Source organism: Phyllobates terribilis, unplaced genomic scaffold (assembly GCF_046119375.1).
Source record: "Phyllobates terribilis strain yellow unplaced genomic scaffold, ASM4611937v1 Scaffold_7__3_contigs__length_470593459, whole genome shotgun sequence".
Taxonomy (NCBI): domain Eukaryota; kingdom Metazoa; phylum Chordata; class Amphibia; order Anura; family Dendrobatidae; genus Phyllobates; species Phyllobates terribilis.
In genome coordinates, this window is record NW_027362767.1 from 56,891,409 (window position 1) to 56,906,432 (window position 15,024).

Below are 15,024 nucleotides of genomic sequence, written 5' to 3' on the forward strand. Positions count from 1 at the left end.
TCCCCCCTCCTCCTCCGACAGCAGGAGCCACTCCCCCCTCCCTCCTCCGACAGCAGGAGCCTCTCCCCCCTCCCTCCTCCGACAGCAGGAGCCTCTCCCCCCTCCCTCCTCCGACAGCAGGAGCCTCTCCCCCCTCCCTCCTCCGACAGCAGGAGCCTCTCCCCCCTCCCTCCTCCGACAGCAGGAGCCTCTCCCCCCTCCCTCCTCCGACAGCAGGAGCCTCTCCCCCCTCCCTCCTCCGACAGCAGGAGCCTCTCCCCCCTCCCTCCTCCGACAGCAGGAGCCTCTCCCCCCTCCCTCCTCCGACAGCAGGAGCCTCTCCCCCCTCCCTCCTCCGACAGCAGGAGCCTCTCCCCCCTCCCTCCTCCGACAGCAGGAGCCTCTCCCCCCTCCCTCCTCCGACAGCAGGAGCCTCTCCCCCCTCCCTCCTCCGACAGCAGGAGCCTCTCCCCCCTCCCTCCTCCGACAGCAGGAGCCTCTCCCCCCTCCCTCCTCCGACAGCAGGAGCCTCTCCCCCCTCCCTCCTCCGACAGCAGGAGCCTCTCCCCCCTCCCTCCTCCGACAGCAGGAGCCTCTCCCCCCTCCCTCCTCCGACAGCAGGAGCCTCTCCCCCCTCCCTCCTCCGACAGCAGGAGCCTCTCCCCCCTCCCTCCTCCGACAGCAGGAGCCTCTCCCCCCTCCCTCCTCCGACAGCAGGAGCCTCTCCCCCCTCCCTCCTCCGACAGCAGGAGCCTCTCCCCCCTCCCTCCTCCGACAGCAGGAGCCTCTCCCCCCTCCCTCCTCCGACAGCAGGAGCCTCTCCCCCCTCCCTCCTCCGACAGCAGGAGCCTCTCCCCCCTCCCTCCTCCGACAGCAGGAGCCTCTCCCCCCTCCCTCCTCCGACAGCAGGAGCCTCTCCCCCCTCCCTCCTCCGACAGCAGGAGCCTCTCCCCCCTCCCTCCTCCGACAGCAGGAGCCTCTCCCCCCTCCCTCCTCCGACAGCAGGAGCCTCTCCCCCCTCCCTCCTCCGACAGCAGGAGCCTCTCCCCCCTCCTCCTCCGACAGCAGGAGCCTCTCCCCCCTCCCTCCTCCGACAGCAGGAGCCTCTCCGCCCTCCCTCCTCCGACAGCAGGAGCCTCTCCGCCCTCCCTCCTCCGACAGCAGGAGCCTCTCCCCCCTCCCTCCTCCGACAGCAGGAGCCTCTCCCCCCTCCCTCCTCCGACAGCAGGAGCCTCTCCCCCCTCCCTCCTCCGACAGCAGGAGCCTCTCCCCCCTCCCTCCTCCGACAGCAGGAGCCTCTCCCCCCTCCCTCCTCCGACAGCAGGAGCCTCTCCCCCCTCCCTCCTCCGACAGCAGGAGCCTCTCCCCCCTCCCTCCTCCGACAGCAGGAGCCTCTCCCCCCTCCCTCCTCCGACAGCAGGAGCCTCTCCCCCCTCCCTCCTCCGACAGCAGGAGCCTCTCCCCCCTCCCTCCTCCGACAGCAGGAGCCTCTCCCCCCTCCCTCCTCCGACAGCAGGAGCCTCTCCCCCCTCCCTCCTCCGACAGCAGGAGCCTCTCCCCCCTCCCTCCTCCGACAGCAGGAGCCTCTCCCCCCTCCCTCCTCCGACAGCAGGAGCCTCTCCCCCCCCTCCCTCCTCCGACAGCAGGAGCCTCTCCCCCCTCCTCCTCCGACAGCAGGAGCCTCTCCCCCCTCCCTCCTCCGACAGCAGGAGCCTCTCCCCCCTCCCTCCTCCGACAGCAGGAGCCTCTCCCCCCTCCCTCCTCCGACAGCAGGAGCCTCTCCCCCCTCCTCCTCCGACAGCAGGAGCCTCTCCCCCCCCTCCCTCCTCCGACAGCAGGAGCCTCTCCCCCCCTCCCTCCTCCGACAGCAGGAGCCTCTCCCCCCCCTCCCTCCTCCGACAGCAGGAGCCTCTCCCCCCTCCTCCTCCGACAGCAGGAGCCTCTCCCCCCTCCTCCTCCGACAGCAGGAGCCTCTCCTCCCTCCCTCCTCCGACAGCAGGAGCCTCCGCCCCTCAACGTCCCGCCTGCAGCAGGAGCCCCCCCCTCCTCCGTCCCGCCTGCAGCAGGATCCTCCCACCCCCAACGTCCCGCCTGCAGCAGGATTCCCCCCCTCCTCCGTCCCGCCTGCAGCAGGATCCTCCCCCCCTCCTCCGTCCCGCCTGCAGCAGGATCCTCCCACCCCCAACGTCCCGCCTGCAGCAGGATCCCCCCCCCCCCAACGTCCCGCCTGCAGCAGGATCCCCCCCCCCCCCAACGTCCCGCCTGCAGCAGGATCCTCCCCCCCTCCTCCGTCCCGCCTGCAGCAGGATCCTCCCCCCCTCCTCCGTCCCGCCTGCAGCAGGATCCTCCCCCCTCCTCCGTCCCGCCTGCAGCAGGATCCCCCCCCCCCCCTCCGTCCCGCCTGCAGCAGGATCCTCCCCCCCTCCTCCGTCCCGCCTGCAGCAGGATCCCCCCCCCCCCCCTCCTCCGTCCCGCCTGCAGCAGGATCCCCCCCCCTCCTCCGTCCCGCCTGCAGCAGGATCCTCCCACCCCCAACGTCCCGCCTGCAGCAGGATCCTCCCACCCCCAACGTCCCGCCTGCATTAAAAAATAAATAAATAATGATTTGTAAAGTGGAAACGCAACAAAGGATGCATTAAATTAGGTTAGGATATCAAAATTAGCTGGGTGGGAGTCTGATACCCAGGACCCTCAGCAATCAGTTACCAGGTCCCACACTGCTCCGCATACTGTATAGGGGCTGCTGCCCGGTAATCTGCTCGGCTCCCATTAAAGAGACTGGACGCGGAGCGGCAGTACCATAAACAGCCTGCGTGTTGTTCCGGCTCCGTACACTACTTACTCCTGCTCGGCGAGGATGCCGGGTGTCGGAGCTGCCACAGAATGGATATGGAAGACGAGTCCTGGACATCCCCAGGAAATAAAATTAGCTAAATGAAACCTTTCTTCTTTAAAGAAACGCACGCGGTTTCCCGATACATTTTAGAGTGAAGTAACCTAATCAGTGACGAGGGTTGCAGAGCTGAACGACATCGCACACTATTTATATTGCTATAAATGTGCAACAATAAATTTAAATTTGATAAATCTATAAAAAAACTAAATCGGAGAATAAAATAAAATTTCAAGTTCAGAAAGAGAAAAAAAAAAAACACTCACAGGCAGGTGGTGTCCCCGAGCACTCAACCAGCAAAAGAGCCCAATAATCGAGATCGTCCATCATTGTGTGATTGTCAGGTATCTGACCCCCACTCCGGACCACCCCAGACCAGCAGAGAAGAGCTCGGCAGAGCTGCATGTGTATATACGGCACCGTGCCTACGGACTCCCTATTCTGCCCCCAGAAAACTCCTCTATCCAAGTAATGGATTACTGAATGGATGTACAGTACAAGTTGAAGTGTAGATGTATTTTCACAATATATGTCAAACAATATTGATCGGTGGGGGTTCAGGTGCCAAGACCCGCATGGATCAAAGAGGCAGGGGCTGCTTCCTCCACGATGGGCTCAATAAAGAGTCTATGAGTCTTCTCAGCAGCGTTTCTGCCCCTTTGCTGTAGCCATCGTGGGGTCCCAGCACAGAGACTTGCTAAAAGTTTTATGAAAGTGTATGTCTCGCACGTGCCCTGTAATTTACTGTCTGAATACACCAGTTACGCCCAGAGGCGATGAAACTACAATATCTGTCCTGGCAGCTGCCGACTTGTGTAATAATTCAGTGAAAACCAATGTTAACCAGCAATCGCTGAATAAAAAGTAATTGTAAAATATGTCAAATAAACGTCTATCCTGAATTCACTAGGGAGATGTAATGAAGGAGAGTCCCCGAGGCCGCGGGCTCAGACAGAGCATTCACCATTACATGGTCACGTACTGCACAGATCTGAAGAAAAAAGGGTCTGCGGTCTTGAAAGTACACAAGACAGAACGGGGGGCCTGTGCCCTGAGAGACATGACATGTCTGGGCCTATATAGTCTGAAAGGTGCCATAGATGTCTGCAGATATAGGGTTAATCTGCAGGCAAATAGCATTACAATCTTGGCTGGTCGCCTACTGAAAGTGTGGCTATTGGGAGAAAACGACGTTATTTCCTCCCAGAAGCCGCCGGCTTTCAGTCATGCAGCCGTGCACGGAGCAGCTACAGTCATCGCCCCAGAACTATGAGTGACAGCGGACCTGCAGAGTATCTGTGCAGAGAGGGAGCTGTCAAAGTGCAGGGACATGCTTACAGGCGCCGCTCAGTTAAGTGCATGCCTCCTTGACTGAAAGCCGGCGGCTCCCAGAAGGAAAATAAGTTCATTTTCTCCCAGTAGTGGAATAATATTGTGACACTATTTACCTGCAGATAAGCAGAATTTTCCAAGGCGACAGGTTCCTTTTAACCATACTACCTTCATTAGCCATATTCATAGTCACCACTGGAGTGAAAGAACAGGAATAACAAGGTTAAAGGGGATGTCCGGTGCCTGTCACTCCTGCATCAGAAGGTGAGTGGGGTCCATGACGTCGCGCCTACACATACCTGCCGATCGTGCACAAATGCCGGCATGTATAGATAAGTCACCGACACAGCTAACTTCTTGATATGGAAGTGACACTGAGCAGCCCCTTTAAGATCTAATGTATAATTCCAAACAGAGAGGTCATTAACCATCTCATGAAAGCTTTGAGATTGCAGATGATCCTCAAATAAACACTAAATGTTCTGCCAGCACAATGCTGCACAATAGCGGGATCGGCTACATGATCAGGTCCAGAGAGGCACCGACCTCACAGCACAGACCGATCCACGGCCACGTACCAGCCAGCGGCCAGGACTCACCTGTATGTAGGACTTCTGCACAGCTACCAACTCCTCTCCCAGGGGCACCACAAACTTCTCCAGCAGCCTCTCGTGGGAGTAAGGCTGAATGTCCGGGGAGTCCTCTGAGCGCAGCTCTATCCGGCTGATCAGCAGGTTTGATACGACTTGCTGGACAGACTAGAAGAAGGATAAAAAAAAAAAAAAAAAGGATTTAGAGATTCCCTTTAATTTCCAGATTAAGACCCTATTTGTGTATGTCATTACTGGAGCATCACACTGCTCAGGGGTCAGATGTGTGCTTCTCTGGGGTCTACGCTGCTCAGGGGTCAGATGTCTACTTCTCTGGGGTCTACGCTGCTCAGGGGTCAGATGTCCGCTTCTCTGCGGTCTACACTGCTTGAAATATCTAGATTTTGGCAATGACATTGAGCAGTTATTATCAATCCGGTGTGGAATAAAATCTGAACGCTTCTGTATAATACTTTAAAGGGTCCAGATGCACTAACGCGGAGGGTTGTAAGGTCCCTAAAGCTGTAGAGAGATTCATCCCTCCATCCCTACAATACACAAGGCTGCAGTATTGACCAGCAAACGGAGGTGCAGATGTGCCCACAGTGAACCATAGCTACCTTACTATGGATTGATGTAACATGAACCCGTAGGATGGCAGTGTATGTGCTCGGACCGCTCTGGTGTCATGGCTTCCGTCCAGCTACATGCAGCCGATCAGATCTCTGCATCATGGACTCCTGTAGGTATCGCGAGGTGTGGGAAAGGAATACAGAGCTTTGTGCTAATCAAATATCCCTTTGAAGGGGGTGTCCACTACTGGAAAACTTTTCTACATAGCTCCCAGATGAACGACGCTCCTGAGTCCTTGTTACATCACGTGACCACTGAGGTCGTTCAGCAGCCGCAGCCTTCACTATTCCATCCAAGCAGATTTCCATTATGACAGAGGGGCCGCCGCTGAACGAGGGGCCGCAGAGGGACCGCCGATATAATGTGACAAAGTTAGGTGACCGCCGGGAGATGGCAGTCTGGACATAGTGCGTACACAGATGTGAGCTGGTTGGCTTGGGTATAGAAGGTCCATGTGTGACCAGCTATGGTCAATACTCCAGACATGACATATCCTCACCTTGGTATCACTGCCAGGGGTGGCGCTGAGAGCCAAGATCCGAAACTGTGTGGTATAATTACTCAGCTCTCGTACAACCTGGAAAAAAAGAGGAATTAATATAGCCCTGCACAACTCAAAGGTTGGAATAAAAAAGGGATTGCTTTTTTTCCCCTGTGAAATAGCACCACTAATGATCTTAAGGCGTCTTCTGGTATTGCAGCATTCCAGTAAATAAAGCTAAGCTGTAATAGCTAAGAAAAAAGTGGTGCAGTTACAGAAAAAAAATACAGTCAGAGGAAAGTAGATGGTCAGCGCCAGGGAGGGAGCCCTGTCCTCCAGCTTACCTGACAATAGGCATAATTGCCAAGGGACTTATGAGCCTCATCGATGACCAGGCACTTGATGTCGCTGGCCGGACAGGCGCCACGGGTAAGATCATTCACCATGATTTGAGGGGTTAGGAAGAAGACTCTATGTTTCTGCCATATTCCTTTCCGGTTATGAGCCTGGGTGGCTCCTGTAAGGAGGGGGACAATACAGAGACGGCGATCAGGACAAGGATAAGGAGTGCAGAGAACACGGCAAAAAGGAATAAACAAGTCATGGGGTATTACCATATTCATCCCCATTATGTTTATAGGAATTAAAGGGGATAAATCACCAATTATCTGCGTACTGTATGTATTGAAGAGCTGTCTTATGTCTGATGAGGATGGTGTACTACAGCGGAAGCAGGGAAGAGACTCATGCTGGATACGTGGATGATCAGCAGCAGAGAGGAAGGACACTGAGGAGATGTCAGACAGGGTGGAGATCAAGTTTATATTTCACAAAGGACTGATTATACAGCCAGCCATTTTGATACGATTTTTTTTTTTTTTTTTAAAGTACACCAGCCTCATCAGGTCTAAGAGATGCATAAAATAATGTATGCAGCCTCTGTAGTGGGATAGATACACCCATTTGGACATAAATTTTCCAAGTACAGTAAGTACACAAGCCTCATTTGATCTGTCTCTTAGGCCAAATGAAGCTTGTGTACGTACTTTGAAAACATATAAACCAAATGGCTGGATAACCCCTTTCCCCACCTGATATTAAAACGCTAAAAATGTAAGACTATTGTCAGGAAGAATTATAGAGCCATTCAGACCGTGATTTTTGAAAAGAGTACACTGGTCTGATCAGGTCTAAGAAATGTATCTAATAATTTATGCAAATTTATTGACCAATTTGATTAAAAATCACCATTTTGTTTTATTTAACCACCAAAGAGTGATCACTAATGCATGTTCTTAGCCCTTAGTATTATCCTTACCAGCTGTTGTCTTCTGCACTTCCCGGCGCCAGTCCGGCCATATTGTGACCACAGCTCCTGACTGACCAGAAGTCAGAGGTAACGGCCACAAGCTCTCAGTGTAGTCTATGAGACATTCGTTCTGGCTCTCATAGATTTACAAGGCGAGCGGAGAGGGGCCGGCGACAGAAGGCGAGCGGAGAGGGGCCGGCGACAGAAGGCGAGCGGAGAGGGGCCGGCGACAGAAGGCGAGCGGAGAGGGGCCGGCGACAGAAGGCGAGCGGAGAGGGGCCGGCGACAGAAGGCGAGCGGAGAGGGGCCGGCGACAGAAGGCGAGCGGAGAGGGGCCGGCGACAGAAGGCGAGCGGAGAGGGGCCGGCGACAGAAGGCGAGCGGAGAGGGGCCGGCGACGGCGGCTGGTAAGAATGCTACTACAGGAAGTGAACATGCACTGAGCACAATCAGACAGATCAGGTCTGTAACTCTTATCTCTCTTCTCCTGAACCATCCTCCAAGCTAAATTATGACCAAATTAATCTTTTTTTTTAATAAAAAAAAGCCTATCTGACGTGTTTGCCAGGTTTTTCTTTTGTTTCTTTCTATTTTCCTCATTACAAGCAGAGTTTGACGGTGTCAGATATTCTCACCTGATTCAAAAGCAACTTTAAAAAGTCGCAAAATGTACTTAAAAGGTGCATTTCCATCTACAATATCCTATCCCAATATGTAGAAGGTGTAATAATAATAATATTAGCAAATACATCCGATTAGAAATTTATTATAGTTTTTCTGATTCACTAAGTCACTTACCCCATGTGCAGGGCATTGCAGTAGCTTAGGTATCCAGGGCTATAACCACTAGCAACTAGCTGTCACTATATGAGTGGTCGTAACCATGGATACCTAAACCACTGCAATGCCCTGCACATGAGGTAAGTGACATAGCTAACCAGAAGAACTATACTACATTCCTAATTGGAGGTATTTGCTAATATTATTATTATTACACCTTCTTCATACTGGGATAGGATCTTGGAGAGGGGAATACCCCTCGTCTCCTTTCTATCCATCTGGGAGTGATTTTTTTGTACAACTGAAATTTTAGTGGAAAACTGGTTTACAAGAAGAAGACAGGTGTGGATCCTGGTGGTCCCCGCCCCGATCCCTTACCCGTCATCTCCGCCATGTGCGCCTGAGGAATCCCCATCACCCGGAAACAGGCCTCGATCTGCTGCGCCACCAGCGGCTTGGTGGGAGCCATGAAGATGATCTTGCCGGACGGGTACCAGCGGTAGAAGTTATACATGACCACGGCGGCGATGAAGGTCTTGCCCAGGCCAGTGGGCAGACACACCAGGGTGTTGTGCAGGAGCGCGGTGTGCGCCATGCTTTGCTGGTACCCCCGCACCGGGCAGTTTGTGGGGTAGATCCAGACGCTGCCGGCTGACAGGTCGAAACCGGGCAGATTGCAGATGTCAGTGGCAGCAGGAGGCGGACACAAGGGGGCGACATCGCAGCTGCCCGGCTCTGGGCGCACACCGACACTACTCTCACCAGGATTTATACCCTGCTCAGCCTCATACACAGCAACCAGCAAAACGTCATCATCCTCCTGGGGCCACAGGTTTGAACTGGCCCTTAGAGGGGGCCCCTGGGAGGACACATTCCTGCCCTTGCTTGCAGCCTTCCCCTTCCTCTTCTTAGCCCCGGGCTCCGCAGGTCTCTTAGGCTCTGAGCCCCACGTCTGGAACAAAGTCCTCTGCTTCCCGTTCATTCCTGCAGCTCCATGGATGTAAACACTACAATATTGAAGAAAAAAAAAGGCGCCCGGGAAACACGTCACGACCGGAAGTGACGCACAGCGCTGTAATATGCCCTCATCCAATATGGCGGCGGCAGCGCATTAGTCACGTGATAGTTTCTTCCGTTTTTTTTTTTTCTTCAATAAAGTTTTATTGAAAGTAAAAAAAAAAAGCACGTGTCATGGCAGCTGCAGGGGAACCAGTGAGAGAGTGGAGCAGCGAGAAGCTGCACAGTGAGGAGCTGCCCAAGAAGGATGTCATCGCCTTTCTACAGCAGCATGCGTCCGAAGCGGTACACGGGGGGGGGAGGCTTGTGGGACTACAACTCCCAGCTGAAGCGTCAAAGCTGGTTGCATTAATCCTTTAAAAAAAAGTAAAAAATACCTAAAAACATAAAAAAAACAATAGGGTTTAGTAAAATCTCACCTGCATCATGGAGTCATTGGCTTGTGCTCAATAGCGCCACCTAATGGGTGAGGCGAAGAGTGGGGGAAGGGAGCTGACAACGGCGGTGAGCGCATTCCTGGCCCGGGCTAGTGGTTGTCAGTAGTAATGTGCTATACCGCCCCCTATGGGCAGCAGCGTATATAAACAATAGCTGTTATTAGAGGGGATCTGACAGTACCGGCAGGGATCCCTTTTATTCATGTTCTTGCAAAAATTAGTGCCTCCGTATAGTGAGCGTCACATAGGGTCTTATAGCAAATTTCTGGACCCCAAGTAAAGGGTTAAGTCCCCTTTAAATCATAACTCGTTCACTCTCCAACCTTCGTGTGTAGGGGGTGACGCCGCTGATCTCCAGAAATGAGCTCAATCCATCATGTGCCTAGATCTATCGTCCCCCCCCCAGTCTATTCTTACTTCCCCTGAACCTCAGTGGAAATATCATGGAGCGCCCCCCGCTGTCTGGATCGGAGCAGCCCAGCATGATAGGAGTTGTAGTTCCAACGGCAGAAGACGGATTATTCATCTGTAACCTTTTCCTCCCCAGTTTCTTGCAGAACATAAATTACTCGGAAACATAAAAAATGTGGCAAAAACCGCCAAGAAGGAGCATCTGATTGCCGCCTACGAAAAACTCTTCGAGTCTAAGGTGAGTGCTGATCCGTACGACGACAACGATGGGAGGTGTAGTCGTTATTGCACTCATACATGTGGCAAAGCTCGTTCATTCCTGACATGTCTGTATAGCAAGTACCTGATTTAAAAAAAAAAAAAAAAAAAAATTATTTTAAGAACTACTATCGTTCCCCTGTTATTCCTCCTGGAAATGAATGAATAAATTGATAATGGGGCGTCGTCATTCAATTTCTCCTCAGTCTGATACTTCTGGCAGTGAAATCTATTGACAATAGAGAAAAGTAAAATTTACAGGCGGAATAAGAGTCACATCAGACGAGGGGGTCTTCTAATCACATGATCGCTGCAGCCAATAACAGGCTACAGTGGTCTTGTTGATATCTAAGCGGCACAGACCTCCGGAGCTGCCTGCACTGGATCCAAAGGGATGACGGAAGGTGACCAGCCCTCAATATCCGAGTGTAGAGGGGGCGATTCTGCACCACTTTCGATCAGCTGTTAAAGGGGCCGCGGCGCACCCTGGATCCTCATCTGTTTACCTGCATATAGGGTGCTGCCGACACTTTAAGCAAGTGATCAGTGAGAGTGGGACCCCCCCACACCAGTCTGATATCAAGTCATCAATATTTTGAACCTGAAAGACCCCCTTTTAAATGTAAGAAATAGTAAATTTCGTTGACCCTATGCCTCCTTTTTCTGTGGTTTCAGCGATTTAAAGGAAAGGACAGTGTGGAGCAAGTGACCAAAGATGTGAAAGATCTCAAGGTCAACGAGGAAAAAGCCCCCGAAGCAAAGTCAGAAGAAGTTGTGGATGATGTAAGCCTTTTTTATTTTTTTCTGTGTTTTTTCTATAAATATATGTATATATAGTGTGTGTGTGTGTGTAATTAATATCTTCTCTTTAATCTATAGGGCCCCCCAAAATACACGAAGTCCATTCTGAAAAAAGGGGATAAAACCAATTTCCCAAAGAAAGGGGACACCGTTCACTGCTGGTACACCGGGACTCTGGAGGACGGCACCGTGTTTGACTCTAATATCCCCACCAGTAAGAGATGTGCTCTGTTATTAAGCATCTTCTATAAAGTTACTTTAGAAAACTTTCTCCACTTTTCCATATTTGTCTGATATTGCAGTATGTACATGGAAATGTCTGAGCTGCAATACCAGACATGGCCTATGGACAGAAGTGGAGCTATTCTTAGGTGGAAAAAATAAAAAGCAAACCCAGTTTGTAATCTCATAAAATCTGATAAAGTTCTTAAAGATTGAATGTTTGATTAAGTGCAGCTCGCCTGTTAGGTGCCTGGTTTCCCAGTTCACACTGAATGGAGAGGTGGTGCGCCTGGCCCCGCGGGACGAGCAGATACAGCTGAGCTGTAAATATTAAAGGGTTATTCCTAGCAGGAAGCCATCACGGCCGACCGGGGGGGGGGGGGGGGGGGCCCACTGGGCCAGGTTCATGTAAATCGGGGCTTTCTTTTGTATCCAATTCTGGCACAGAAAACTGCAGCCTAAACCTGCTAGTGTGATTTCAGCCCCTGTGCATTTATAAAAAATGATAGAGAAGCCAAAAAATAAACAATCCTTCCTTCCTACTATTTGCTTTACCAGGTTCAAAGAAGAAAAAAGCTGCCAAGCCCCTCAGCTTTAAAGTTGGCGTTGGTAAAGTTATAAGAGGGGTGAGTATTAGTGCACACAACACATCCATGCTAATATCATGGGAGGATAATGCGGCATCTGAACTGGTTTGCGTTTCTTACAGTGGGACGAGGCGCTTCTCACTATGAGCAAAGGAGAAAAAGCCAAACTGGAAATCCAATCCGAATGGGCTTACGGTAAAAAAGGGCAACCTGATGCGAAGTATCCTTTTATCTGGGGGTGGGATTAGGTTTTCCAGAACCATTTCTCAGTTTCTTCATGAACAGCCTTCCGCTTTGTAAGTTTTCATTCTGTACTTGACTCCTTATGGGGCAAGGAAAAGATATGGTTTTTTTTTTTTTTTTTCATTGTTTTTTTTCACCAACGCTATAATATTAGCTAGTTGTTCGGTGGTCACCCAGAAAGGGAGGCAAGAGATCACCAGTATGTAAACATGCAGGCATCAATGCCACAAATTGGTAGATGCATAGCTGTAGAACAAAACTGTATAGTTACTAAAAAAAACATGAGCTTCAAGGTCTATTTTGACTTTTTCCTCGGCTACAGAAAAAAATGCTCTAATTCAAGTTGCGTATTTTTCTTCTATCGTTTTCTGGAAATCCTACGTTAGACCAGTACAGCATCCCAAGGCCAGCGCTGTCTGCTGGGAGGTTACTGATTATCCTCTCTGTATCATTGTACGATCAGGAAGGCTGAATGGTCGTTATCTCATATTATAAGTGTGACAGGAGCTGTGCAATCATCATCATTACCTTTGATATAAGCTTATATTCCTGCCTCTTGTAAATCTTCGACCATACAGTCCATTTAATTGCATCGTGCAGGCAGTTGTGGTGACCTCCTTCATAGAGGATAATCTCATGAAATTCCAGAAAAAGGTGATCACGTTAGATAAGGAAAGGAACAACTACGTATTTGTTAACCGGTTCGATTGACCTCTTTTTTACGTGTACCTGAGGAAGTCGGATTGATCTTGAAGCATGTAGAACAGTTTTACTGAATACACTTTAGTTTGTTCTGCCGTAATTTTACTCATCCATGTTGCCTGGTAAGTGAAAGACGCGCGCCGGAGGCCGGGACCGATGCCGAAGTTCGCTCCTGCCACAGATTGCCGAACCATGCAGTTCAAATTGAGTTTCTCATTATGACCGGATAGTGGTTGTATTTTCTCATCTGCGAGCCCGGATTAGTTTGGGTCCCGAAATTGGGATTTACAGTTGTAGTATGGGCGAGGGGGGTAGTGACATTGTGAAATAGCCCAATTTTTCTTAACGCCATCACCCAGAATCCCTCCTAACGCCAAACTCTTCTTTGAGGTTGAATTGGTCAGCATTGAATGAGACGCTTCTTGAATTTTGATCTAAAAGTCGAATGTGAAAACCTTGTTTACAAAGCTGCTGCTGCTGTATAAAGCGGATGACGGACGTCTACCGGCCGGCGCCCCCGTGTGCCTCGTACAGTCCGCTCTTCTGACACCTCTGTCTTAGTAAAAACCTTATACTCCCCATCAAGTAGTAATGCTGGAATCTTTTCTCTGCGTGCTGCGGGGCCTTGGTTATCCTTCCGAAGTCAATATGGCCGGATTATCACATCCACGGTGCACAGACCCATCTCTGCAGACAAGCCGTGCGCCTCTTCACCTAAACGCAACAGCGTTATATAAGGCTGGCAATCCATGCATCGCGGTCCAACACATGTATGTCCCATGTAAGGGTATCTGCATTTCATGTCTCCGATTCTTCAAAGCTTTTATACTCAAATAGTGACGTAAAACCTTTGAAAAGCCACATTTTGGTGCAAGTCGTTTGCGCCAAAATTTTGCAATTTTTGGAGGTTTAACACCTATTCTCCCAGCATCGCCGAAATGGGTAAAGTTGGGGTGGGACAGGGCCGCAACACTACAGCTCATCTAATTCATGAACAGTGACGTTCCGTATGCCAGAAATCTAACTCCAGTCTCTGCCTGGAGCAAAATTTCTGGCGAGGTGCAAGCCTGTGTTCAGACGCTCCTGATTCATGAAGAGGCATATCTGGCACAACTACTGCCCAAGAAACATCGCCGCTCTTGATTAATCAAAGCTGATGTCTTTAAGACGCCGGAGGAACCGCTAGAGTTTTCCTAGGCAAAGCCACTTTAGGAAAAAAAAGCCGGCCGTCTTTTACCCAAAGTGGTTTCGCTGGTAGGTTTTGTTGCTTCCACTTTAAAGAGTAAGCGGCTTTAGAAAGGAGCCTGAAAAATGAGCAGGTTGGTGTTTTCCAAACCTGATGGGGTTAAAAGAAGTAGCAAAGGTGTGAACAGGTGCACAGCAATGTGTTTTTTACATTGCTGTGCATTATGCACTTTTTCAGGGGCAATCCGCCTGAAAAAGACGCCGTGTGCACATACTGTCAGATCCAGACTGCACCAGCCCAAGTCCAAATTGCTGCCTATGCAGAAAGTATGAGTCTAGTATTGGACTTTGTGGACTGTGTAAAAATGGGTCCTTTTTTTGTGGCCGACTCCAAAATCCTATGGGTAGAGTCTAGGCAGCTGTGGGGCTCTAACCAGCTCCCCCTGCACTGTGCCCACCACTGGGGCAGGTAACCATTGGATGTTGCGGCACATTACACCTATGAAATAGGGTCCGGACACTTCTCACAGCTCAGGAAGTTACCAGATTACTCAGTACAAGCTGCATAAGTTATTAACTCAATCTTAGACCTGAAGAGACTGGTGTACTTGCTTTGAAAATAAACATCAGAATGTCCATATCTGTTACACAGATGAGCATTCCCAGCTAGGGCTGGACTCCTAAAATGCTCATTTTCGTTTCATGTGGGAAAACATTTGATAAGGATTCTGCCACCATTCTGATGTGGATTTTTTTTTTTTAAAAAGTAAGTACACCTTAGACCTCATAACATATTTTTTTTATAATGTCTGCATGGGCCATGGACAGAGTCAATTTTTTTTTTAATTGTACCTTCCTCTAGCCATGGTAGAGGATCAGTTTGGGGCTATGTGATATTGGGGTGCTCTGGAACCTTTGCCTATTCTTTCCATGGTAATGAATGGGATCAGTTTTAGGTTCCTTTTTCATCACAGGTTGGGGTTCGGTGCTTATGTAGTATGTATTGCCCATGGCGCAGAACTACCAGCAACCAAAGCTATGCATCATTTATGGTCCATATAGCAGGAATCAGCAACCAACAGCTGCTATACTACAACTACCAGAATGCCATATAGCGCCACCAGGTGGCTGATCCCTGCAATATAGTTTGCCAAGACTCTTGGG

The 15,024-nt window shown here is 50.6% G+C and overlaps 2 protein-coding genes across 5 annotated transcripts in view; one reads left to right on the forward strand and one right to left on the reverse strand.

Annotated features, from left to right (window-relative positions):
• LOC141153617 (Fanconi anemia group M protein-like) overlaps positions 1–9,091 on the reverse strand; it is a 91,122-nt gene extending 82,031 nt beyond the window's left edge. For 2 of the 4 annotated variants that reach the window (XR_012247327.1, XM_073638579.1), the window contains exons 1-4: positions 8,376–9,090; positions 6,253–6,425; positions 5,927–6,004; positions 4,804–4,962 (exon numbers count right to left, since the gene is read on the reverse strand). Coding sequence is in view for 3 of the 4 variants with exons in the window: in XM_073638579.1 (XP_073494680.1) it covers positions 4,804–4,962; positions 5,927–6,004; positions 6,253–6,425; positions 8,376–8,979 (1,014 nt within the window). In the remaining variant the exon portion in view is untranslated. Of the gene's footprint in view, positions 1–4,803; positions 4,963–5,926; positions 6,005–6,252; positions 6,426–8,375 lie in introns of all 4 variants that reach the window. The other 2 variants (XM_073638578.1, XM_073638577.1) reach the window with 1 other exon arrangement.
• Positions 9,092–9,143: 52 nt separating this feature from the next.
• Positions 9,144–13,256, forward strand: FKBP3 (FKBP prolyl isomerase 3). Its single transcript, XM_073638582.1, has 7 exons — positions 9,144–9,299; positions 9,999–10,100; positions 10,796–10,903; positions 11,000–11,135; positions 11,702–11,769; positions 11,853–11,950; positions 13,035–13,256. Exons 1-7 carry the CDS (start codon positions 9,189–9,191, stop codon positions 13,087–13,089), a joined length of 678 nt encoding a protein of 225 aa, XP_073494683.1. The 5' UTR covers positions 9,144–9,188; the 3' UTR covers positions 13,090–13,256.
• Positions 13,257–15,024: the final 1,768 nt, after the last annotated feature.